At 49.8% G+C, this 27127-nt stretch overlaps 1 protein-coding gene and 1 long non-coding RNA gene across 5 annotated transcripts in view; one reads left to right on the top strand and one right to left on the bottom strand.

Annotated features, from left to right (window-relative positions):
• LOC310835890 overlaps window positions 1–27127 on the bottom strand; it is a 230989-nt gene that overhangs the window by 8044 nt on the left and 195818 nt on the right. The window lies entirely within an intron of this gene.
• Window positions 1–27127, top strand: part of DIRAS1 (DIRAS family GTPase 1) — a 140273-nt gene that overhangs the window by 1329 nt on the left and 111817 nt on the right. Inside the window, exons 1-2 of one of the 4 annotated variants that reach the window (XM_083720722.1) lie at window positions 6879–6998; window positions 9116–9792. In XM_083720722.1, the coding sequence (XP_083576848.1) occupies window positions 9127–9723 (597 nt within the window). In that variant the 5' untranslated portion in view covers window positions 6879–6998; window positions 9116–9126 and the 3' untranslated portion in view covers window positions 9724–9792. Of the gene's footprint in view, window positions 1–6878; window positions 6999–9115; window positions 14627–27127 lie in introns of those variants that run through there. The other 3 variants (XR_014559743.1, XM_083720720.1, XM_083720721.1) reach the window with 3 other exon arrangements.

Genomic DNA, 27127 nt, shown 5'->3' with positions numbered 1-27127 from the left:
CCTCCCCCGCTGCCTCTCCTGCATTACTTTTCCTGATCCCTTTTCACGGCTGCTCAAGCTGGTGGCTGTCATGAAATCTTGTGGCAGTGAGTTCTGCAGCCCATGTGAAGAAGTCCTCCTTGCAATGCAGGGGTTGGACTAGATGGCTCTTGGGGGTCCCTTCCAACTCTACAATAGGAGAAAACCCTATTTCTCTATCCACTTTTCCCACCCACAATTTCCCACCCCTCTTGCACTATCCTCTGTCCCAGAAGCATTTTCCTTGCAGGGAACTATCTGTGGTGCCGGATTCTTCACAGGGTCCTCTTGGGAGAGTTTCCCAGCACCCATCCAGATCCTTTGGCCCTCCTTTTTCTGCCGCAAAATGCCGCGTTTGCACCCACATTTAACCTTGACCTGACGCCCTCCAGAGGTTTTGCCTGCCAGTCCCAGCAGCCAGAGAAGAAGATGGTGATACAGACACTCTGCTTGAGCTCAGAGGCACTGTTGTTCTCCCAAACAACAATCCCAACAAAGCCAGAAGGAGCAGGGAGCAATTCAGGTGGATAAGAGAAACTGGATCTGCAAGAAGCATTTAAATCGCTCTTGGTTTTTTAATCTGGGGGAGGGGAGGGGGACAGTGACTGAATGTTATGTCAACAGGTCCCCACTTGGGGGTAGGGAGAGTGTTAATGAGTGCCTAAAGACCCCCTTTCCCCTTCCAGGAGGCCGATCTCTTGGCTTGCCTCCCTCTCTCGCAGCTCTGGGGCTTCTGAGAGCGCAAAAGCTCTCCCTCGCTCAAGAGCCGAGAGCGAAACTCCTGCTCTGTAATTAATTGCTGCTGAATGGGGTTCAAGATCTGGCCCGAAACATTGCAGTGCCTCCGCTTGCGTTGCAGTGCAATCTGCTGCTGCTGCTGCTGGGGTGCCCTGCAAATCTCAGCACCCCTTTTGTGCAGCGGGAAAGTGCATGCCAAGAATGGCTGGGTAAGCCAGCCAAATGGATGAGGTATTATTATCATCATCATCATCATCATCTTGCTGGACCCCTCAAGAGTTAGTGAGCAGAGGCAGAAAGGCTTGCAGAACTAACTCCGGGACCTTCATTCCAGCTCACTCCTGGAGGGCGCAGTTGGTGCCGGGGCCCCTCAGAGGACCTGTAGACCAGCCCTTGCTTGCTGGAGTCTCCTGTAGAGGAAGGGACAGAATCCGCCACTTGGATCCTGACTCTGCACAGCTTTTGGGGCAATGCTGAGCCAGACGCCACTTAGCCTGCCCTGGTCACTGCCTACATCCCTTAGGCAGGACAAAGAGGACTAGAATATTGCTGATTTTTACAGGAAGGTCCTCTTCTTATTTGTAGAGCAGATGCTCTGCAGGCAGAAGTTCCCTGCACCCTCTGAGAGGCTGTCAGCCTGAAACTCTGCAACAGATTTCTTTGGAAGGTGGCAGACTCTCATTCATCTGCCAGACAGGTGCAATGCGATCTCTGCATTGCAAGGGGTTGGGCTGGATGACCCCTGGTGGGCCCTTCTAACTCTGCGATTCTGATTTTCAGAGCTGTTGCTACCCAGCCAAAATTTCTGGGCTGTGTTCCAGGCAGATAGGGAAGGGGTTCAGCCCAAGACCCCTGGCTCCCCCTCTTCCCAAATTCAATCTGGCTGCCTTGCTGGACTGTGGTGATATCACGGCAGGGAAGTCCCTGGACTCACACATTCATGCACTGAGAGTGCCCACCTCTCAGGACTGTTGTGCATTTGAGTCCCCCTCAAGGACACATAAGACACAGAACAGAGTTAATCTGTGGAACTCCTTCCCACAGGATTGGGCAAATTCATGGTGGAAAATGAGGCTGCTGTGATGATGGTGCTGGCGGCTTTTTCCAGCTGGAATTCTCAGGGGGGCGCCATTGCCAGGCTCAGAGGGAGGCATTCATCGAGTCTTCCAGCACCTCCTTTTCTAGAAAAATAGCACAGATTATTATTATTTATGAAGTTTGTATGCCATGCTTCATCTGAAGATCACGGGGGGTGGGGGGTGGGTTCACAACATAAAAATGCAAAGTGAGAACACAAAAGACATAATAAAACGAAAATGAACCAATAATCCCCCCTCCCACAACACATTTAAAAAGGCATTGGATGTCAATCAGCCAAAGGCCTGGAAGAAGAGGAATGTTTTTGTCTAGTGCCTAAAGATCTATAATGAAGATGCCAATTGAGCCTCGCTGGGGAGAGCGTCCCGCAAACGGGGAGCCACTGCAGAAAAGGTCCCGTTCTCTGGACCTCTTGTGGAAGGAGGCTCATGAAGAAGGGCCTCAGAGGATGATCTTAGGGTCCCAGTCGGTTGATATGGAGAGAGGCAGCCATAGAATCATAGAATTGTAGAGTTGAAAGGGATCCCAAGGGTCATCTAGTCTAACCCCCTGCAATGCAGGAATCTGAGCTAAAGCACTCTTGAGCTATTGCGATCCTGAGTCATTTAAGGCTTTATAGGTCAAAACCAACACTTTGAACTGGGCCTGGAAACTAATTTGCAGCCAGTGCAGTCAGACCAGGATCAGTGTAATATGCTCAAACCATCTTGCTCCGGTCAGCAACCTGGCTGCTGAATTCTGCAATGGCTGAAGTCTCCAAACCGTCTTCAGAGGAAGCCCTACGTATAATGCACTGCAGTAGTCTAACCTTGAGGTTGCCAGAGCATAGACAACAGCAGGCTCTCTCTGTCCAGCTAGGAGTGTAGCTGGGCCACCAGCCGAAGCTGATGGAAGGCACTCTGGGCCCCTGAGGCCACCTGAGCCTCGAGCGACAGCAAAGGATCCAGGGGGACCCTCAGGCTACGAACCTGCTCCTTCAGAGGAAGTGTCACCCCATCCAGAGCAGGCAATCTCCTGCCCATCTGGTCTAGGGAACCCCGCACTAACAGCGCCTCCAGCTTATCTGGATTGAGCTTCAGTTTGTAGGCTGTGAGGCAAGACACTGGTCCAGCACTTCCATTGCCGCACCTGCAGATGCAAAGGGGAAAAAGAGCTGAGTGTCCTCAGCATACTGCTGACAACATACTCCAAACCTCCAGATAACCCCACCCAGCAGTTTCATGTAGATGTTAAACAACGTGGGGGGTAGGATTGAGCCCTGCGAAACCCCACATTGAAGGTTCCACAGAGCTGAAAAGCATTTCCCAAGGAACACCCAAGTAGGGCTGGAACCACCACAGAGGAGTCCCACCCACCCCAGACTCAGACAGCCATCCTAGAAGGAGACCCTGGTTGATGGAATCGAAAGCCGCTGAGAGGTTGAGGAGAATTGAGAGGGACACATTTCCCTGTCTGTCTCCTGACAAATGTCATCATGCAGGGTGAAACTGTGGTCTAAACCACAGAGCCTAGGACTTGCTGCTCAGAAGGTCGGCAGTTCGAATCCCTGCGGCGGGATGAGCTCCCATTGCTCGGTCCCTGCTGCTGCCAACCTAGCAGTTCGAAAGCACATCAAAGTGCAAGTAGATAAATAGGTACCACTCCGGTGGGAAGGTAAACGGTGTTTCTGTTCACTGCTCTGGTTTCACCAGAAGCAGCTTAGTCCTGCTGGTCACATGACCCGGAAAAACTGCGGACAAACATCGACTCCCTCGTCCAGTAAAGCAAGATGAGCGCCGCAATCCCAGAGTCGGTCATGACTGGACTAAACAGTCAGGGGTCCTTGACCTTTAGGGTGACCAAAGCAGTTTCTGTGCCAAAACTGGCCTAAGCCCCAATGGAAATGGATCCAGAAATGGAAATGGATCCTCCAAGAGTGCATGGATCTGGTCTGTGATTACCTGCTCTGGAACCTTGCCCAAGAAAGGGAGATGAGCAACTGACTGGTAGTTAGTTAGGTTTTCTGAATCCAGGGAAGGTTTCTTAAGAAGTGGTTTTACCTCAGCCTCCTTCAAGCAGGCAGGGACCATCCCCTCTCCTAAAGAGACCTTGATCACCTCCCTGGCCCAGCCAGCTGTTCCCTCCCTACTGGTTTCTGTCAACCAAGAGGGGCCAGGGGCCAGAGCGTAAGTGGTTGCCCTGACTTATCCAAGCTCCTCAGGCCTTACAAACTGAAACTTGTTCAACACAACAGGCCTAGACTGTGCTCTGGACCCCCATGAGATTCATCGGCTATTACAGCAGTCAAGGTCTTGGTGGAGGCAAGCAATTTTATCCTCAAAATGCTTTGCAACCAAGTCACAGCCAGTTGCCACTGGCTCTGTCACCTCCTTTGGGCCAGCCTGTAAAAGGCCCCGTACAACCCGGAAGAGCTCTCCCAGACGAGATGATGAGGATGCCATGAGAGCAGCAAAGTCGGCCTTCTTTGCTGCCTTCACTGCTACTAGGTAGGCTCAGTAAGGAGCCCTTACCAGTGTTCGGTTGTATTCATTCGCATCTTTCCTCCCCTTGCGTTCAAGCCGTCTCCCAGCTTGTTTCCTTGCCCTAAGCTCTGGAGTATACCAGGGGACCAATCGGGCTCCACAAAGTAGGAGAGGGCGCTCAGGAGCGATCGTGTCAATAGCCTGAGCCGCTCAGGTGTTCCAGAGGTCGGCCAGGGCTTCGAAAGGAGCACCAGCCATATCAGCCGGAAATGGCCCCCCTCAGCTGTTTGGAATCCCACTGGATCCGTCAGCCTCCGAGGGCGGACCTTCCTAATAGGTCCCCTGCCTCTGTGGAGGGGAAAAGGTGCTGACAGCCTAAATCTCACAGGAAAGCCATCTGCAAGTATCTCAGGAGCTGTCCTATGGAAGAGGGAGCAAGCTTGTTTTTTTCCTGCTCTGGAAGGTAGGACTCGAACCCATAGCTTCACATTACAGGAAGGGAGATTCTGACTCAACATCAGGACGAACTCTCTCTTGGGAAGAGCTTTTCTACCATGGAAAGGAGGTGGTGGACTCTCCTTCCTTGGAGGTTTTTAAGCAGAGCTTGGATGGCCATCTGTCCTGGAGGCTTTAGCTGAGTTTCCTGCATTGCCGGGGGTTCGGCTGGATGACCCTCAGGGGTCCCTTCCACCTTTATGGTTCTATGATTCTATGATTCCACGAAGTGATCTGGCCATGACGAGGGACTGGCATCAACACCCTCCATTTTCAGATCACCCTGTCTAGTCAAGAGAGCAAGGAGCAGCGTGTGGCCTGACACATGTGTTGGGCTCAGGACATGTTGTCACAGCCCCATGGCAGCCACAGAGTCCTGAGCCCCCCAGAGCTGGTTGCCTCAGCATGGATGGTCAAGTTTGGGGTCCTCCACACCCTCCTCCAAGACTCTGCCAGCTCAGACAGGGAGACTGGCGGGCGATAAAGCAGCACAATCCCAAATCTGTCCAGAACCAGGAACACCCCCTCTAGATCTCCCCCAAACTGGGGACACTCACACATGGAGAGAATTCCTCTAGGCCATGGCCAATTCCCCTCCCTGACCCCCAGGTCTCGCCAGATGCTGCACACAGGACCCAGGTGGGCACAGTGGAGTGAGACCAATGCCCAGGCCAGATGGGCCACAGTCAGATCACGAAGGAGGGGGTCTTAGTCCGAGCCAACCTGGCATTCAGCAGCTGCAGACAAGAGGGGGGCCGCTTTGAGTTGGGGGTGGGGTGGGGCGGGGTAGCTGAGCCTCCAATTCTCAGAGGTCCCCCAAACAGCGGCAAGCCACTCAGGCACCAGGATTGCAAAAGACCAGCTCCACTCAATTGCTCTTGCTGGTGTGTCCAGGGTGCCATATGGCCGCCCGGCAGCTCTGTCCAGAAATAGCACTGTATGCTGATCCTATTATGGGATGTCCACCTGGGGCAGCCAAGCCGAGTCTGCGCTCGGCCTCTGCCAAGGCCTGATCCTGCAACCAAGGACAGCTGGCATCCGGTGTCTGAGGGCTCAGCTGGGCATGGGGAGAGAAAGCAGCCCCGATTTTGAGAGCGGGAGAGGACAGCTTGCCTTTGGCACAGGCAGGCTCTTGGTCCAGGAAGCCCAGTGATGCCCACATAGGCCAGCAGCAACTCTTGGGGTTTCAGACTCAAGGAGACGTCCCCTGCCTGGAGACACCACCTGGGAACTGTTTTGGTGGAGGAGCACTCACACCAGGAATCGAACCCAAGCCTCTGCTCGAAGCACCAGAGGAGAAAAAGGAGAGAGTGTGGCCTAGTGGGAAGGGTAGGGCTAGAATGATATTGAGGGTCATGCAGTCCAAGGCAGGAATATGCAGCTGCCTCATAACCCGCAACCTTGGCATTATCAGCACCATGCTGTAATCAACTGAACTATCCAGGCTGGTGGAGGGCACTGGTTAGCCTAGACGGGTTTTGCACCCGTGCCCCTACAATAGCCGTGCAGGCGTGGGAGGCAGGAGTGCTGGTCGGGAGCTGCTTGCGCCAGGTTTTTATAGAATCGTAGCGTTTGAAGGGATCCCCAGGGTCATCTAGTTCAACCCCCTGCAGTGCAGTAATCATTTGCCCAACGTGGGACTTGAACCCACAACCCCATGATGAAGAGTCTCATGCTCTACGGACTGAGCTATCCATTGTGACCCTCCCAGAGATCTGTGGATGACGGGTGGTGTACGCATAATAATGGTCATGATAATAACATTATTATTATTATTGTTGTTGTTGTTGTTGTTGTTGGTTGTTGGTTGTTGTTGTTGTTGTTGTAAAGGGGCCCCTGACCATTAGGTCCAGTCGTGGCCGACTCTGGGGTTGCGGCGCTCATCTCGCTTTACTGGCCGAGGGAGCCGGTGTCTAGCTTCCGGGTCATGTGGCCAGCATGACTAAGCCGCTTCTGGCGAACCAGAGCAGCGCACGGAAACGCCGTTTACCTTCCCGCCGGAGCGGTACCTGTTTATCTACTTGTACTTTGATGTGCTTTAGAACTGCTAGGTTGGCAGGAGCTGGGACTGAGCAACGGGAGCTCAACCCGTCACGGGGATTCGAACCCCCGACCTTCCAATCAGCAAGCCCTAGACTCTGTGGTTTAGACCACAGTGCCACCCACGTCCACCCCTTGAAGAATAAGGTAAAGGGACCCCTGACCATTAAGTCCAGTCATGGCTGACTCTGGGGTTGCGGCACTCATCTCGCTTTACTGACCAAGGGAGCCGGTGTATAGCTTCCGGGTCATGTGGCCAGAATGACTAAGCCACTTCTGGCGAACCAGAGCAGCACACAGAAATGCCGTTTACCTTCCTGCCGGAGTGGTACCTATTTATCTACTTGCACTTTGACGTGCTTTCGAACTGCTAGGTTGGCAGGAGCAGGGACTGAGCAACGGGAGCTCATCCCGTCACGGGGATTTGAACCACCGACCTTCTGATCGGCAAGTCCTAGGCTCTGTGGTTTAACCCACAGTGCCACCCGCATCCCTCCTCCTCATTATTATTTTTATTACTATTACTAAGCCTGCCAGTGCCTGGGCAGGGAGATGTGTTTCTGGCATTTGACTCCCTTTGCAAAAAAGCCTATCCTTCCCAAAGAGTCTCTGCCAACTGCTTTTTTACAATCCCACTGAACCTCCCACATTTGAGAATCCATTTCCCCTTTACATTTCCCCTTCTTTTCTCCTCCATCCACCCATTTCCTTGACAGGAACTAGAGAGGACAAGGCTTTTGGCAGCTGCTATGCTCTGCCGTCGGAGGCAGGATATGGCTCTCGTACCCGGATTCTGCTTTTGGGTTTCCCATGCTGGGCCGCTATGAGAAGAGGGGGCTGGTCCCTTTCGCCCGGTCCGGGTGACGGACCCTCCCCTGCGGAGATGTGCTGTGGCAGCAGAGCCTCCATGCCCAGTGGCAGTCTATCCCCAAAAGCCGGTCGCTGGCAGCTGCAAGTGGGGAGAGAAGTACTGCCGCCCTCAAGTCCCTGCGAGAGGCTAGGCGGGCTCCCTTGGGAGAGCCCCCAGCTCCAGAGGCAGTCTATCTCAACTTCAGGGCTCTCAGGGGGCATTTGGCCTCTATAGACCAATCCAGCTGACATCCTCATACCAAGGCTGGGACCTGTGGCATTCTACAGCTGCATATTCCTGCATTGCAGGGGGTTGGGCTAGATGACCCGCAGGGTTCCTTCCAACTCCATGATTCAGGAAGAGGCTTTTTCTGACACTCCCTGCCTTCTCCTGTGGCGGTGAGCTCCCCTGCCCACTGTGTCTCCCAGGGTCGGGACACACACCCACACCCACACACCCATCAGGGCTTCTTGTGCCCTGATAGATGCCTCCAGAGGGCAGAAGCCACCTCTCTCTATCTGCCCCCCCCCCCCAATTCTGCACTGCGGGTTTTCTCCATATTGCCAAGACGGCTCCTGCTTTGTGCCGGAATGATGAACCACCCTCCGCTCTTCCCCACCTTCTCCTCCATTGTCAACCCCAGAGAATGACCCAGTTTTTTTGGGGGGGGCAGAAAAAAATGGGGGGGCAGGAATGAATGGGGAAACAATGAATGGACGAACAATGAATGGGAAATGCAGTCTCTGTGTCTGCTTCCTGCCTTTTCCTCTTCCCCACTTCAAGAGGAGCAGCTGCCAAGGAGGCAAGTCTCCCCTCTTTTTGCAAACGCCTCCCAGAGATTAGTCAGTGGGGCTTTTGTGGGGAGGTTGGGTTTTTTTCTGGCAGACAAGCTGCTGGCTCTTTCTCTCCCCGCCGCCCTGCAATGGTGCCAGCAGGAGAGGTCTGCTCCGTAGGGCAGGATCCGTCCTGGCCAAACCCCTGACTCCATGCAGCTGCCCGTGAGAAATTGCAGTGTTCTGTTAGGGGGGATCGCTTACCCCAAAATGCACCTATTAGGGGATTACACACTTGAAATGCAGAAATGTGATCCATTGGACTTAGATTGGGGCTGTGAATTTGCGGGGGGAGCATATCCTGAGCCTTATTTATCCCATTATTTTATTTATTGCAATTTGCAATTTATATCCCCATGGTCCTGCCTCCTCCTTGTTTTAATAATTATTCCTGCATCGCAAGGGGTCGGACTGGAAGACCCCCTATGATTTTGGCTGCTTTTCCAAGCCTGGCAGACTCCTGTGCCCCTTGTTCCTCCCCCCCCCCTGCCTAGCTAACCCCCCTGCTCTGACTGCTATGCCCTGCTGCCTCTGCTCCTTGAAGCTGACCTTGCCTGCCCTCCTCCTCTCTCCTGGCGCAGGTGCTGCCAAGATGCCCGAGCAGAGTAACGACTACCGGGTGGTGGTGTTTGGCGCGGGGGGCGTGGGCAAGAGCTCTCTGGTGCTGCGCTTCGTGAAGGGCACCTTTCGCGACACGTACATCCCCACCATTGAGGACACGTACCGGCAGGTGATCAGCTGCGACAAGAGCGTGTGCACGCTGCAGATCACCGACACGACGGGCAGCCACCAGTTCCCGGCCATGCAGCGCCTCTCCATCTCCAAGGGCCATGCCTTTGTGCTGGTCTTCTCCATCACCTCGCGCCAGTCGCTGGAGGAGCTGCGCCCCATCTACCAGCAGATCGTGCACATCAAGGGCAGCGTGGAGAGCATCCCCATCATGCTGGTGGGCAACAAGTGCGACGAGACGCAGCGCGAGGTGCCCACGCAGGAGGGAGAGGCCACCGCCAAGGAGTGGAAGTGCGCCTTCATGGAGACCTCCGCCAAGATGAACTACAACGTCAAGGAGCTCTTCCAGGAGCTGCTCAACCTGGAGAAGAAGCGCAACATGAGTCTCAACATCGACGGCAAGCGCTCCTCCAAGCAGAAGAGGACAGACAAAATCAAGGGCAAGTGCAGCCTGATGTGAGGAGGCCACGCCCACCCGCCAAGCCCCACCCCACCCGCCCCTCCGCTTGGCTCCGCCTTCCCTGCTCCTCCTCCTCCTCCTTGGTGGCGTCCAGGTGCTGCTCTGCGTCTCGGTGGCGCTTGGGGAGCTGGACTATATCCCAGCAGCACTATGGGCACTGCACCACCTCTTCCTAGCACCGTGGGGACTGTGCTACATCCCGGCAGCGCTATGGGAGCTGCGCTGCATCCTAGTGGTGCTGTGGGCGCTGTAGAGCCTCTTAACAGCACAATCTGCTACGTATGAGCTGCGCTGTGGGCGCTGCTCTGCCTCTCTGCAGGGCTATGGGAGCTGTACAACATCTTGGCAACAATATGGAACTGTGCTGCCTCCTTGTGGCGCTATGGGCGCTGTAGAGCCTCTCAGCAGCGCAGGGGGAGCCGTCCTACATCTTAGCAGCCCTGCGGACGTGGCACTGCATCTCAGCAGGGCTTGGGGAGCTGTACGACGTCCCGGCAACGCAGCGGGCACCGGGCGGCCTCTCGACAGCACCATGGGAACTGTGCTACGTCCTGTCAGCGCTATGGGCGCCGCACTGCCTCTCGACAAGGCACTGGGAACTGCAGGACACCTTAGCAGCTACGGGTGCTGCCCCTCCAACCCACTGGCTCCCCACAAGTGGGAGACGAGACTTGCTCCGCTTCCCTGCCCCACCTCCCACTTGTTCCCCTTGAACACAAGGACTTTTTGGGGTGGGGGGTCCCTTGGTGCTGCCACTTGGGAGGGCTTCTACAACCAAGGCGGGGCTGCTGCAGCAAACTGGGGGGTCAGCAGGACCAAGGAGGTTGCCCCCCAGACTCACCCATTTTGAGTCCCGAATCTCCTTGCTGGACTCTAGAGGGGGGCGAAGAAAAGAGGATCTTCTGTGACCTCCCCATCCCGCATTTATTGCCCCCCCCCCCCCGCTCACCCTCCAGACTTTGGTCTGCAAAGATGTTAGGGGCAGCCGCTGGGTTTCCCTGCCCTACCTGCTTCGAAGGAAACCCCCGGTGGAGATGACTGCTGCTCCAGGGCCCTCCTCACAGGGACGTCGCGGGTCTCCTTTGTGGGCTTGCGGAGGCACAGGGGGAGCGTCAAGGGGCACCTCCTGGCCTCTCCTGCAGCCCAGAGGCCTGGCCAACGGGCGCCCAGCAAGGCCACAGAGGAGAAACTGAGGTTTCCGGGGGCACACAGAGCAGCTCCCCCTTCCCCAACGAAGGGCCCTTCTCAACATGCCAAACACTGAACGTGGCAAACGTCCCCGTGAACTTTTGAACATGTCATTTATTTTTTATTTTCAGGGTGGGCGGGGGGGGGGGGGGCAATGGGCTTGATTTTTTAAAGCTGCATAAAACCATAAGGCACAACAGAACATTTCTGCCAGTGAGGTGAGTATGGAGGGGAGTGAGGAAGGGAGAGGGGGCTGGGGTTGGGTTTGAGAAGGGGCAATGGAGGCGCCAGCCCGGCCTCAAGATGGACTCCCCAAACCTGGTTCTCACCAGGCGCTTCCTTGCCCGTTCATTTTCTTGCACCTTTTCTCTCTCCAATGAGCTTGCAGAGGGTTGGGCTAGATGACCCCTGGGAGTCCCTTCTGACTTGGCAATTCTGCGATTCCAATTTCCACAGTGACCCTGTAAGGTGGGCTAGGCTAAGAGGCAGCGAGTGTCCCCCAAGGTCACCCAGCAAGCTTCCTGGCCGAGTGAAAGGGATCTGTTTTATTTATTTTCATTTATTCAGTTTATGGACTGCCCTTTATCAAAAGATCCTGGGGCACTCTCCAACATTAAACGCACATTGCCGAGCACCAATAATAAAAATGTAATAAAAAGTGTAATAGCAGACAGCATAGTAATCAAATAATCAGGCAATAACAGCTCATTCCCCAAGCTTTAAAAGGCCACAGATTATTTAATTTGAACCCTAGTCTCTCCCAGGTCATAGTCTGGTGCTCTAACCATTGCACAATCACTGCTTCTCAGTGTTTTTTTCTTTTTATCTTCAGCTCCTGTCAGTATGGCTGTGTCTCCCCCAGGAGGAGGCGCTATGGGAGAAGTCTGATCTGCAGCTGGATTGTTATTAGATGATGATTATTATTATTATTATCATCATTATTAATAGTATCCCACCTCACCCACCCCAAATTGGGACTCAAGGTGGCTGATGCCAGTTAAAACAGTGCAGATAAAATCCAGAAACACACAAAGTATAACTGATAAGGAGTAATTGAAGCTTTGATGGAATTAGAGCAGCAGGAAAAAAATACAAGCAGTAAAAACTGCACTGGCCCATTTGAAATCTCTTTCCTCAAGGCCTCTAGGAACAAGGATGTCCACAGCTGCAAAGGAGAAGCAAGGAGGGAGCTGGGCTGGTTTCCCTAGGCAGGGAGTTCCAAAGTTGCCTGCAGGGGCGGATTGAGGGGGTGCGAGTCAACAGGGCCCTGCATGCAAGGAAAGGCAGGAAGGAGCCAGGTGCTGGTGTCATGTGGGGCGCTGCTGAACATTTAAAAGCCCCCCAATCCACTGCTGTTGCTTAGAAGGAGCCGCCACCGAGAAAGCCCTGTCCTGCTTCCCCAACAAGCGACCCTAGGAGGATGGTAGGAGAGAAGATCTCAAAACCTGGGCAGCTTCGTTTGGGGCGAATATGGCCATCTAGACAGCATGGACCTCTGCTCTGTAGGGCTTTAGAAGGCATAATCAGAGTTGGGCCTGGAAACTGACCGCTAGTGTGTGGGGCTATTAATAATACTAATTATTACTATTATTACTATTTATTATTTCTTTGCCACCAATCTGACTGGGCTGCCCCTGCCACTATGGATGACTTACAACAAATTCAAAACATCCAACACAGCAAAACATCCAAAATCAGGACATTTTAAACTTCGGAAAGTAAGAGCTATTCAAGAGTGGAACGGTCTCCCTTCCTGGGAGACTTTTAAGCAGAGGTTGGACGGCCATCAGTCCTGGATGCTTTCGCTCAGATTCCTGCATTGCAGGGGGTGGACTAGATGGTCCTCGGGGTCCCTTCCAACTCTACAATTCTGTGATTCTGTGACCCTTCCTATACAGGCCTGCATTCAGATGTTGTCTAGAAGTCAGGTGGCCATTGATTTCCTTGACATCTGACGCAAACAAGGGCTCGCCTGTTCTCTCTAATCAGCTCCAGTCAGCAATCTGGCTGCTTAATAATAATTCATTTATTTTCTTTCTTAGATTAATCCCAAAGATCTCTGGGCAGTTCATGAGATGAAATTGGGGGCAAAGTCCCTCCTGTACAAAGAAGCTGCTTTAGGTAGCTACAGACAGGCTTTGCATTTTACAGCATTGAGAATTCCTCCGATGGCGCCGCACTGGCCTTTATTCTAGAGAGCAGGAAATATCAGGAGCGGTCATTGAAAAGCGACTCTTGCGAGGAGGAGATCCTTGGCTTTGGCTCCGATTCAGGGTTTTGCAACTCTGTGCAGACTTTGGAAATGGTTCCCAGGAAATGTGTGGCAGTGTTTTTGTCCCAGAGGCAGTGACGTGCTGTGGGGGGCGAGGGGGCCGTGGCCCCAGGCACGTCAGACTCCCTTGTTGAGGCCGCGGGGCAGCCGGAGCCGGGACTTTTCCTGGCCCATACCGGTACTTCCCCAGGACCTCCCTCCTGGCGGGTGTCCTTGGGCAAGGGGTGCAAGGGGCAAGCGGAGCGGAGTTGCCTGCTTGCCTGGCACCTGCCGGTGCCCGCCCATGTGTTGCACGTCCGGGGAAGGGTTGCGCTTGGCCCCTCGGCCTGCCCTCTTCCGCCTTCTCCCGGGCCCTCGAAGGAGCGCCAGCTGCTGCTCCCGCCGAGCTGAGGGCCAACGCGGCCCCTGGCAGGCAACCTCCGCCAGGCACAGGAGCCACGGGGCACAGTGAGCCATGTCCACCTGTTGCCTCCTCATGACCCCCACAAGGAGGCCTTGCCCTGGGCGCTGGCAACACATGCTGTGCCATCAAAGCTACACCCGACTAAGAGAAGCCTGCGAGCGAGATCCTGAAGACGTCTTCCGGAGGGGTCTGGACAGGGATTGGCCCTCAGCAACATCACCTAGCTAAAATGTGCCTGGGGAAGTTTCATTCCCGAGCCCTTTTCATGTGGAATGCATTGTGGTAGTCCAGATGGGGTGCAAGGGAGGCGTGGCCGTCCCCTCAAGAACCCTCCCCAGTGCAGACCCTGAGGGGAGCCACCCTCACCAAAATCTTTTTTATATATGTTTTTTATTGGTTTTACATAAAGATTGTACACAACAACCATAACCATTCCAAAAATAAAAAAGAGGTTCTTTCGAACCTTCAGACCTCCTTCCCTCCCTCCGTGGGTTTCATTTCTAAATTTTATTCCTGTATCTTTTACTGTAATCTATCTATTATATAATCAAGGTATCCAAAGTTCATGTTACTCTACAAGCGTCAATGTGTTCCTGCCAATGATTTCAGCTGTTTACAGTGGTCTCTCAAATATGTTAGAAAGTTATTCCAGTCTTTTAAGAATACTTGGTCTTCCTGATATTTCCCGTCAGTCTTGCCATTTCAACATGTTCCATCATCTTGGTCTGCCACTCTTCTCTGATCTCCTTCTTTCCATCTCTGGGCTACAGGCATCCTTGCTGCCGTCATTGCATACAGAAACAGTCTTTTGTTTTCTTTTGGTAGTTCTGCACCTATAATACCTAGCAAAAAAAAACTCTGGCTTTTTTCAGCTCGTTGTATATCATTTCCCAGAAAGCTTTTACCACCTCACATGACCACCACATATGATAAAAAGTACCCTCTTTCCTTTTACATTTCTAGCACACACTTGAACTGGTTCTATACATTTTCGCAATTTTACTGGTTGTCAGATACCAATGGTACATCATTTTTTTATTTTTAAATAATTTTTATTAACATGCCAATCTAATCACATTACTTCCAAATTACACAGCCAAATTTTTAAATTTTTGTTGGGGGTACCCATGCTTCGAGCTCCGAAAGGGATCCAAACATCTCTCTTGCTGCTGCTTTAATATACACAGTTCTGTCCAAATAGTATTCACAGTTCTAATCAATCTTCTCTTTGTTGGTTTCCTCATCTTCTTGTTGTTATCATATATTCCTTTCTTTGTGATCTCTGATAGTTTCCACAAGCGGGTTGAAAACAAACGTTGTTATATCCTGTGTGGATTTTACACTCATCCAAGAGCCATATCAAAATAGACAGACATCATTTCAACACCTCCGTACAAAACGTTTCCCACAGTCTGTCCTGGTTTCCACAGGCCTGCCACTCTCATGAATTTTCTCAGGGGGCTCTGCCAGGCCGATCTCACATTCCAATATAGTAATGGCCATAGTCCTCCTCCCCCTCAGTCCTCCTGTGGGCAGGCCTGCCATAACACTTTCTTTTTATGACTGCGTCACAAAGAACTCCCTTTCCTTTCCCGATGTTTCCACAAGCCATGTCCTTGATTAGTAATCAATTTCCACACAGTTCCCAATCCTCCTGCTTGTGATCAGTAATTGCAACGATTCTTTCTTAGGAGGGAGGGTTATTGGGTACTCACATAAGACAAAAAAAGAAAAGTCCCCCCCTTTCAGTCTCGCTCCGACATACCGATCCTTTGATGAATCTTCTTCATTTATTGTTGAATCCAGCCCGTCCCTCCACATCCCAGAGATCCCTTTAATTAGCAGTCTTTACTCCCGATCTTCACTCGAAGTATGTGCATTTTCTTCTTTTTAATTGTTTATTTCGAGCTTCTGCAGCCAGTGTGCGATCAGAGACAGCGTCCGGGAGAGACTAGTGCCCTCACCCCCTTCTTTCGAATCCGGGGGTGATTTATGGCCACAGCAGGCAAGGCAGTGTTCCCCTTCCCTTGGGGCAACAAGGGAGGCTGCATACTCCCATATCAGCCTCTTAATTACCTCGTGTGAGCCGGAGAGATGGTATTATCGGCCATTTTCCAATGCGCCTCTAGCAGCCCCCTTTTTTTAATTTATACAAAATCTCAGCCTTTAAAAAAATACATAGTTTAGTTTGTTACTTACAAATCATATCCAACTAATTAATAAAGACAATACCAATCACAAGCTGACATACAAAAATGTGCAATAAAACTGAGGTATCACAACTATATACTGATAAAATTGGATATGGATTTATATGACACTCTACATAATATGAAAGCTGATCCTGACAATGCTTTTTTAAATATCATTTTAAAAGTCATTCTTTAGTAATAAGGAATTCCAAGGAATACCATCTGAATTGCTTGCAGAGGATCAACAATCTCTTTTATATTACCTTTCCTTAAAATCCATTCTGGTCTCTGCCTTGAAACTATTGTTGTCCTTAGAGGAGTTGCTGGGACAGAGAAATGCCCCTTTTTGTATGCGGCCAACTTCTGTTTGGCAAGCATTCTTCGTGCATCCATTTGCTGTTTCCGTGCTGGGAGTTTAAACAGGCTCTGAAGGCGAGTACCTACTCGGAAGCTGCCTCGGATCTCAGAAGCTCTTCTTGAGTCCTTTGAAAGAAGAGCAAGCAGGCAGCACGTCTTGGTAAAAATGCTTCCACCTTTCTCTGAAAATTTGTCGCCAGCTCTCTCTCTGTACATCTGAAGTAGGTCCAGTAAAGTATCAACACAATTCTCCACTGTGTAAACGGCGTCAGTTGTCTTTTCATACTTTGACAAATTAAGCAGGACCTGGACAGAATAACGGATGACATCCATGCTAGGGACACTGCGATTACAACCGTATCAAAGTAAAAATAGTGGATACTGCTTCATTCTGGACCATACTTTCACAGCAAACGGGTGACAGTCGGGTAACAACCTCCAAGTCTTTTAAAGCTGCCAGAATGTAAGAAAAGTGTTTCTATTTGAGAAGCCGATCAATGGCAAGTGCTGTTCTGTACATCATTTTCATGTAATTTTCTTTCAACGAGCAGCAGGCTGTAAACTTCAGATCCTCCTTCCATAACTTTTCCCATGATAAAACCTGTATATTATAACCAAAATCTGCATCCAAGAGTATTAAAAGAACTGGCAGATGTGATCTCAGAACCACTGGCACTCATCTTTGAGAATTTCTGGAGAAGAGGCGAAGTCCCGGCAGACTGGAGGAGGGCAAATGTTGTCCCTATTTTCAAAAAGGGGAAAAGAGAGGACCCAAATAATTACCGCCCAGTCAGTCTGACATCAATACCAGGGAAGATTCTGGAGCAGATCATTAAGCAAACAGTCTGTGAGCACCTAGAAAGGAATACTGTGATCACCAATAGTCAGCATGGATTTCTGAAAAATAAGTCATGTCAGACTAACCTGATCTCGTTTTTTGACAGAATTACAAGCCTGGTAGATGAAGGGAACGCAGTGGATGTAGTCTACCTTGATTTCAGCAAGGCATTTGACAAGGTGCCCCATGATATTCTTGTAAAGAAGCTGGTAAAATGCGGACTTGACTATGCTACCACTCAGTGGATTTGTAACTGGCTGACTGACCGAACCCAAAGGGTGCTCATCAATGGTTCCTCTTCATCCTGGAGAAGAGTGACTAGTGGGGTGCCACAGGGTTCTGTCTTGGGCCCGGTCTTATTCAACATCTTTATCAACGACTTGGATGATGGACTCAAGGGCATCCTGATCAAATTTGCAGATGACACCAAACTGGGAGGGGTGGCTAACACCCCAGAGGACAGGATCACACTTCAAAACGACCTTGACAGATTAGAGAACTGGGCCAAAACAAACAAGATGAATTTTAACAGGGAGAAATGTAAAGTATTGCACTTGGGCAAAAAAAATGAGAGGAACAAATACAAGATGGGTGACACCTGGCTTGAGAGCAGTACATGTGAAAAGGATCTAGGAGTCTTGGTTGACCACAAACTTGACATGAGCCAACAGTGTGACGCGGCAGCTAAAAAAGCCAATGCAATTCTGGGCTGCATCAATAGGAGTATAGCATCTAGATCAAGGGAAGTAATGGTGCCACTGTATTCTGCTCTGGTCAGACCTCACCTGGAGTACTGTGTCCAGTTCTGGGCACCACAGTTCAAGAAGGACACTGACAAACTGGAACGTGTCCAGAGGAGGGCAACCCAAATGGTCAAAGGTCTGGAAACGATGCCTTATGAGGAACGGCTAAGGGAGCTGGGCATGTTTAGCCTGGAGAAGAGGAGGTTAAGGGGTGATATGATAGCCATGTTCAAATATATAAAAGGATGTCACATAGAGGAGGGAGAAAGGTTGTTTTCTGCTGCTCCAGAGAAGCGGACACGGAGCAATGGTTCCAAACTACAAGAAAAAAGATTCCACCTAAACATTAGGAGGAACTTCCTGATAGTGAGAGCTGTTCGACAGTGGAATTTGCTGCCAAGGAGTGTGGTGGAGTCTCCTTCTTTGGAGGTCTTTAAGCAGAGGCTTGACAACCATATGTCAGGAGTACTCTGATGGCGTTTCCTGCTTGGCAGGGGGTTGGACTCGATGGCCCTTGTGGTCTCTTCCAACTCTATGATTCTTGCCCAGTGTATCATTATTGATTTAACGTCATTTTTAGTGAGCCTTTCTAAAAGTAATTTATTCATTTTTGAAAGTAATTTCACATTATTTTCCAACAGATCTTTTTCAAACCTTGACATCTCTGTACCAAAACTTTTTTTTATCCAGTTTGAAGACATCATTTACCGGTAATTGATGGTACTGTAACCAATCTGATAGTATCTCTCTAATGTCTTCAAACTTTTTCCATTTTTTAAAAATAATATTTATTACTTTTAAACACTACAAAAAAGAAAAAAGGAAAGAAAAGAGAAGATAAAAAAGAAAAAACAATACAATACAATGTATAAACAATGCACAACACAACCTTAACACAATAAACAAAACAAAACAAAGCAAAAACAATTTAAAACACACATTATACCATTTCAATATCATATCTTACATTCGCTTGTTTCAACGACCTCCTCACACCTCCCTTTTTGTATTCCACTTCTATTAACTGTTTCAGCAATTCCTTTCCATCTTCCTCTATTTTCTGTCATATAATTGCCTTAACATATTTTAACCTTATTTTCCCTTTAATACTCCAATAATCTATTTGTACTTAATTCCTTCTAACATTTCTACTAAAGCCGTATAACTTCATTCCAACATTTTTCTAACACTCATTAATTTTACAATATTTCTATTAATAGTCTTTAAACTTTTTCCAATCTTCTTCCACTGTCTCTTCTCCCTGGTCTCGGATTCTGCCAGTCGTTTCCGCCAATCCCATATAGTCCATCAACCTGGTAATCTTCTGTCCGAGGCTCTTAACTCTTTTCCAAGTCCCTTCTGCAAGTCTTCTTCGTATTTATACATGCACTTTACTTTGTCTTCTACTGATCTTATTTTTATTTTCCTTCCTTTGAGACTGAAGAGTAGATCTCGGGGAAACTCCCACCTAGAGATGATTTTATTCCTTCTCGACAGGGCAACCAAATCTCCATAGTTAAAACTAAGATCCAAAAGATATTTCAGGGCGTCTTTCAAGATTTCTCCAAGTCTGAAGGCCCTCACAATTTTAATCTCTTCTTTACCCAAGTCCAGGTCTCAAAAATCAGCAAATTCCTGTGTGAGGGGATCTATCAAACTTTCCTTCTCCAGTTCAGGTAGGGCTCTGATCCTCAAAATCTGACTTTCTTTAAATTCAATCATAGAAGGCATCAACTTATGGTCATCAAGTTGCATCTGTAAGGCTGGGGCTCTCTCTCTCTCTCTCCAATTGTGTTACTTTAGGTTCAACGGCAACAACTTTCTCCCTAGCCTTCTCCACAGTTTGCCATGTCAAAGTAGATTCCTGTATCAATTTCTGAATAGTTTCTGTATTGATGTTCACTTTTTGTCCCAAATTATCGATTTTGGTAGTTACCACATCCACCTTCTTGTTGAGCTGTTCCAGTGAGTCATTTATCTTACTTAATGCAACCACTAAGGCCTCTTCTGTCGACATTCTTAAGTGATTCAAGGTCAGTCCCAGAATCTCACAGCTTTTTATCTTGCAGCTGGAAATTCCCCCAGCTCAGCTCTTGTAACAGTTTCAAAGGCTTCCTCTAGAGGGAAACAGTTTCTATTTGTATTGGTCCTTTTAAACACAGTTCAAACAATAAAGTTAGTTTCAATTTTCAGTTACTTTTACTCCTTTTTAAACGGAGACACTGGAAACAATATATTTCTCTTATTTAACTAGCTGTCAGTGAACGTTCTAATCACGGTCAATGAGCATTCTAAAGCACGTCAGTCCTGCTGGCAGCCCGTTTCCAGGATCGGAGCGGTGGTATTTTAATTCTGTTTGCTCTCTCCTGCAGGTATATTCAGACCAAAACTTTCCCCCCTCTTTTCCTGCCACCAAGGGGGGTTTAGTATTTTTTACCGGTGGAAATTTAGTCCTTTACAATGGGCTTTCCGCGACTTCAGCTTGCATCCTCATTGCTTCAGTCTATTTACAGAAGGGGAAGGTGGACTTCCTGTTTTGGACCTCCCCGTTTCGACACCAAATTAAGACGTTTAAAAATCCAATTCTCCGCTCTACTCACGGGTAGTTGCTTTAAGATCAAATTGTCCACAGGAAAAAGTCAGCGCTCTCCGGCAACAGCTATGCGGCTTCGCTCCGTGGAAGAAGCAGTCAATTCGAAGCACCGCGCCGCTCACCCCACGTCGCTCCGGATCCCCGAAACCGGGTTTCCCCGCGAGTAGGGGAGGCGCAAAAGGTGCCAGCCGAATCCCACGTTTACAGGCTTCACCCGCCTGTGATTTTTAGTGGGTCTCCGCCTTCGCCATGGCGGCCAGACCGAATATCCACGAGGCAAATTCCTCCAGATCAGGGGAATTCCGCCATTACCGGAGGCGCCAACCCGGAAGTCCCAAACTTTTTCCATTTGAATTGATCTTCCACTTCTGCTAACAGCTCTATTTAGATTGCCCAGCCACCTCTCATGTTTAATTTTTTAACAGATATTGCTTCTAACAGAGAGAGCCACCATGGTGTCTTCCACTCTAATAGATTTTTATACTTCTCCCATACCTCATAAATTGATTTTCTTACCAGGTGGTTCAGGAATCGCTTATGTCCTTTTGTTGTTTTCATACCATAGCTATGCCTGCCCCCCATACCTGCTATCATGACCTTCTGGGGTGCCCTGGAGCGGGCCGGGGGCAGGATGAGCTCAAGGAATGGCATTGGCGAGGTGCAGTGCCAGGGCTGTGGGTGAAGGGGGCTCCTGGGCCTGGGTGGGCTCCTGCCCTGCCTAGGGAACAGCACCCGTTTGCCCTTCTCCCGCCCCTTTTCAGCGGCCCTTCCGTCCCTTTTTTTTGAAAGTGCATTTTGAAATATACACATTCCTAGATCTATAACTATATAAATAATTGCAGTAAGAAACGGATGTTTTCAAAAGGGGTTTGTTGTTATGGTGTTCAGGGGGATCTATAAATTATTTTTCTGTTTCGTTTTTTAATTATTTACTTGTTTCTGTCCTGTATTTTGTTCTGTGAACCCCCTTGAGATAAGGGCAGTATAGAAATCTTAATAATAATAATACGTCTGATATCTATTTTTAAACAATATCCTCACCAAAATCTTAGTCCTGTGAATTTTAATTGATTGTAGAATTGTAGAGCTGACAGGGACCCCGAGGGTCATCTAGTCCAAGGCAGGAATCTCTTGCCCAACATGGGCTCAAACCCATGGCCCTGAGATTGAGAGTCTCGTGCTCTTATCCACTGAGCTCACTAACCTCTCTCTCTCTGTCTCACTCACATACCCAGCAGGAGGAAACCTCTGAATCCCAGTTGATGGAAACCGCAGGGGGGAGAGCTGCTCTTGTGCTCAGGTCCTGTTTGGAGGTTTCTCCAAAGTGACCATTGTGGCCACAGGCGACTGCCAGGTTGACCTGGCCTGATCCTGCAGGGCTTACGCTCTCCCAGTGCCATCAATGTCGGTTTCCATTCTTTTAAACAACCACCACCAAGTCTCTAGTCCCTATTGATTTTGGAAATGTAAAGGGAGGATTCTGCACAAGGAGAAGCTGCGCAGTCTGTCAGGTCCTGCTTGGGGGCATCTGCTTGGGCCCTGTGAGGCCATGAGCCCCCTTTGGCCTGATTCGGCAGCCAGGTTCTTCTGCTATCCTCGTGGACAGAGGCAGTCTATCTGGATCCCCAGGTTCGGAGGAGCATTTGGCCAGTGTGAGAAGAGGAAACTAGGCTAGTCAGACCTCCTCTTCCAGTGGTCTTATGTTCTCACCCCCAATGGCCCTGGGTCAAAGCCTGCAGTCTTTGCTGTTGCAAAGGGATGCTGGCTTTTCCGGGGTGGGCCTGGGGAAAAAACTGTGGTGTTTCTGCATTTGTCAAGGGTTCCTGTAGCCAGGCAGCTCCTTCTCTCCTCGCTGGCAGAAACAGAAGCAGTGGAGCGACTTTCTCTGCTGCGTTGGCACAATTTATATTAGTTATTTGAAAAGCACCAGGGGTCGGACTCAGCAGCACAATTCTGCAATCCCAGCACAGGGCGTGCAGTGCCTGGTCCCTGCGCTGTACGTGTGCCTGTTTGCCCCTGTGCCGCTGGCAGCCATAGACCTGCACAAGGCCGCCCTCAGAGGCTCCTTCGGGCAGCGGCGGAGCGCTCAGGACCAGCACAAGCCTTGGGGGTCTGGGGAGCTGCTCTGGTTTCTCCCTGGTTGTGGGTCGCTCAGATCCGTCATCAAGGGGGTGAATTTTAATTTGAGTTGGATGTGTTCGTTGCTTGGAAGGTGGTGCTCCTCTGGCTCCCTTTGGTCTCCCCACCCCGTGTGTGTGTGTGAATCTGCCCCATCTTCTTTGCTGGCCCAGGAATTGCACAATCTGCTCTCTTGTCTGCTGGGCCCAGGACAGCAAAGGGGGTCTCTTCTCCCTCACCCACTGCCTCCTCTCCATCTTTGCCGGCTGGGATGTCTTGTCTTGGATCATGAATGGTGCTTCTTTAAAATTTCGAATGGAGGCAGTCCTTTGCATTGTAAATAAATTGAAAAACAATCCCTCTCACCCCACGTTCCCTCTTGACGATGGCAGCATGACAACATCAGCTACTGTGCACAACTGGCTTTTTCCAGAGAAAAAAGATAGCAAAAAGGGAAAATAAAAGACGACCATATTATAATAATGTAATACAACAAAACCGATGGTACAATATGTAGCTTTTATCCTAGAAATAGTCTTCCTTGAATGAACAAATAAAAATGGATTTATTGTATCCCATTCCTTCCCCGCTCCCCTCGCCTGGTGTTGTTCTTTGGTCAAGTCGGGACCCTGCAGGGAGGCGAGGGGATCCGATCCTATCCAGGGGTGACGGGGGGGGCGAGCTTGCCTGCCCTCCACCCAGCGGCAGCTCCCATTGCCACCATCCCTGGTCATACTGGGAGCAATGGGCAGCCATGGAAAAGGCTTTGGATCATCAGAGAAGGAAATGGAAGCAAAACTGCCAGGATTATAAATGCCATTATACAAATCTATGGGGCAACTGTATTTGCAGTCCTGTGTCACCTTGCCTCAAAAAGGATATGTGTAACTCGCAACTTATGCAAATTTAAGATTTACGCACTCGGAGAACCAAAAAAACAAATGAGTAGTGTTAGAAAAGTTGTGTGCTACGCTACTCTCTGCAAGATCCCAGGGGGTTCCAGGTGCTCACCCAGGGTCTGTGGTCCTTTGGAGAATTGAGACACGCCAGAGACAGTTGCAGCTTTAAGAAATACGGTTTATTTCCCTATTTACACCTTCTGTCTGCATAGAGAGAGTCCAGATCTTACAGCGTGGTCATTTCAAGAGGGGCTGCCCAAGGTGGATCCCAGTCTTTCTTCTTCCTCCTCCTTCCCAGAACACCTTGCCAAAAAGCTCTCTTACCCTGGCAAGCCCCCAGTCTCTGTTCACACCTCAGGGCAAGGGGGGAGGACAGTTTTCTGGACTTGCCAATGGCCTTTAATTGCCCTCTGTTGTTTCTTAATGGCCCCAACTTGGCCACCTCCATTTGCAGAGATTCCCTCACAGCTTCTCTTCTCCCTTCATCCCCCCAAGTAATCAAAATCCTTGCATTTGTTAATTTCCAGGGTTGAGGGTCATGCCACCCCTTAAGCCAGGAAAAGGCCACCCTGGAGGCATGGGGGGGGCCATATGTGGGAGCAGAACTGGGCACCTCCGTCTCCCTTCTCACTGCAGCAGCCCGGAATGATGCTTGGTGTGGGGCAATGTGGGGGCCTAAAAGGGGGGGTTGATCTGCCTGCTTGACACAGAAACAGAAGATGAAGGTGGGGGAAATAAAGTTGGTGGAACAGGGCACTTGGGGGCAATGGAAGACCTACATAATGAGAAGTTTTTAATGTTTGACATTTCATTATGTTTTTTGTGTGCTGGATGCCACCCAGAAACGTAGCCCGATGGGTTGTTGTTGTTGTTAGCCCTGAAGCTTGGTCACAGGGCCCCTTCGCAACCAGCAGCCAGGCCTCTTCTTCAATGGGGCTGTCCTACAACAGATCACTCTGCCCTGGCAACTTTTGTGTAATGGACTCTCATACTTTGGGGTTGTTGAAATACATACAACAAAAAATTAATGCATTTGAGTTGGCCAACTCAGTTGGCGTCTACGAGAACCCAGATTTTAAAGCAATGTGGACTGAAGTTGCTTCTGGGGCCCTGAAACATCCCCTTCATTTGTTTCATGGGAGATCTGCCCCGGTGGGGGGCGACACCAGCGATGCATCCGTCTCTTTTTCCCAAAGGGGGATTCAATGCTCCTTGAGATTCTGCCTGAGCCACGGGCACTGCGCTGCGAGCCATGCCCATGCCGATGATTCCAGATGGAGAGGGAGGGACATGGCAAGCATCTCCTGCACCAAACAGGCTGCATCGCTCGGGACTCTGAGGGGTGTTTGCAGAGGGTGGGTGCGTGTGCAAATGCGTGAAAGGCTGCGTCATCTGTGTGTCTTTGTCTCCATGCACCGCTCTTGAAAAAGCAAAAGTGCCATGCCTCTCCCTTCCCTCGCTTGCTGTGCTGGAGGGTCCTGCATTTGAGGCCTGCGTTTGCACAAAGGTGTGTCTGCACATGAAGGTCACCAGAAGAGCCTGGCTGCCTGTCCTCAACTAATCAGGATAGACTGCTTCTGGGCCTGGAGGTTGCATAGGGACACAAGAAGAGCCTGGCTGCTGGGTCAGGCCCCAAGGGGGTCCAGCATCCTGTCCTCACAGGGGCCAGCCAGACCCCCGTTATGGGACACCTGCCAGCCTTGCTCCCTGGGTGTGTGGCGCTTCTGTGGTGCATCTATGTGTGGATCTCACAGTGTCTCTGCCCCCCTCACAATCAGAAATGGCAAGTCCCCCTTAGGCCCTGCATGGCAAATCCCGAAATGCGTCATTCACAGGGTTGCTGTGGAAACCGTTGGCTCTCTGCTGGCGTTTGGGAGCGGAGGAGATGGGGAAAGGGAGGGGAGAGCTGCAGCCCCCTTGGAAAAGGGGGGCACCCCATGCCTCTCCCTGAGCCCCCTTTCTCCGATGGGAATAGGGACGTCCTCTTCTCCACCAGGAAGCTTCTCCCACATTTGAGCTCACTGCACACAGAGATGCCTTATGCGCTGCAACCTCAGCCACCTTGAGCCAAGGGCAGCCTCTGCTGAACTGACCTCACAGGGTTGTTGTAAAGGAAAAAGGTGCAAGGGAAGGAATCGTGTGCAACATCTTCTACAGATAAATGGAATGAAACAATATTTCAGCTGTAAGCAGCCCTGAGTCCCCGGGGGGGGGGGGAGAGGCAGGAAATAATAATAATAATAATAATAATAATAATAATAATAATAATAATAATACTGGAAACAGAATTATTCCAAAGAGTAAATGCTATTGCTATTGAACTCAGTGGGACTTAGTAAAAATGCTTCAGGTTGCAGTGTGAAGCTGCACAATCTTTATACCCAATTACTTGGTGATAAGCTCCATTGACTACAGTGGAACTTACTTCTGAGTAGGCAGAGTGTGGCTCCATTTACAATAAAGGAATAAACCTCTGTGCCTCCTAAGAAATGACAGGCTACAGAATGACTTGCAATGAAAGACTTTTAAGTGGATGGGTAACCTTTCCCTTCAAAATTATAGGAAACTTCACCATTTCCTTCATTTGGTGCAGGAATTTTATTTTCCGTATAAACAGGACTCCGTTTTAGCCCCTGCACACACCACTTTTAATTATTCTCCAAGATGGGGAGGGAAAAAGGAAAGCGGGACATTCCAGGATCAAATCAGGAACTGGGACATCTTCTGTAATTCTGGGACTGTCCCTGGAAAAGCAGGGCCCTCGAAGGGCCTGACAGAGGCGTTTGCTTTCTCCTCCTGCCATGGGCTTTGAATTCACACCGGCCTTCAGGAAAGCTCTGTGTTAGCTCTGTTTCTAATGTGTCACGAGATTATAAACTATGTCTCATGCAAGAAAAGATCTTATTTTGAGTTTATTGGACTCCATCACATGATGGCATAAACATCCGTTGATGACAACCTGCTGTTGGAGATGCAAAAAGGAAAACGCTTCTTTTAAACATGTTTTTTACAGTGTCCATTGGCGAATTTGTGTGTGTGTGTGGAAATTAGGATGTATAAATGCTGTTGTGGGGAAAGAGCTAAAAATTTCAGAAGATATCATTCATATACCTAACCTATGGGGCTTGACAGATGGTCAGCAAAATAGAGTCTCTGGGCCCTCACATCTGCAAAAAGATTTATATTTATACATTGGAAGGGCAAAAATATGTCCCCCTTCGATCGATGGATAGAGGACATGACAATTATTGCAACTAATGAATGGACAAAGATTACGCACAATCAAATTTAATGATATTTGGAATGTATTTAGATGAGTTTATTCATCTACATAGATACTATATAGTTATATTTTATGGTTCTTTTGTTATTTAAAATGCTTTTAAAATTTTTTAATGTATTCCCTTCCTTTTTTCTATTTCTCCCCTTTCTGATTTATTTTAATTTACTGTAATAATCTCAATAAATTTATAAGCAAACATTTTAAAAAGGAGAGGCCAGTGTTGACTTGGAAGCTTGCAAGGTTGCTGCACCCGCAAGGTCTGGAATGGCACCCATTTCGTGCCCTGTTCTGGGTGACACAGGCTCCCCATCGATGGGTGCCTCTCCACCAATGCACCACCTGCCCTTGGCCACCAGGAGGCACCCCGCACCCAAAAGATAAACTGGCTTTGCTCCTTTGCCTGGAAGAATTGGGAGTTGGGGGCTGAGGGTGACTTGCCCAGGGGGTGCTCTGGGGTGGGGGGGCCTAACGGACCAGGGTGCTCCCCCCCCCGATCAGCGCCTGGATCAGGCCCGGGT

The sequence above is a fragment of the Podarcis gaigeae genome, assembly GCF_964106915.1.
Source record: "Podarcis gaigeae genome assembly, chromosome: 18".
NCBI classification, from domain to species: domain Eukaryota; kingdom Metazoa; phylum Chordata; class Lepidosauria; order Squamata; family Lacertidae; genus Podarcis; species Podarcis gaigeae.
Note: the sequence above shows the minus strand (reverse complement) of the source record. Positions and strands in the feature narration are given on the sequence as shown.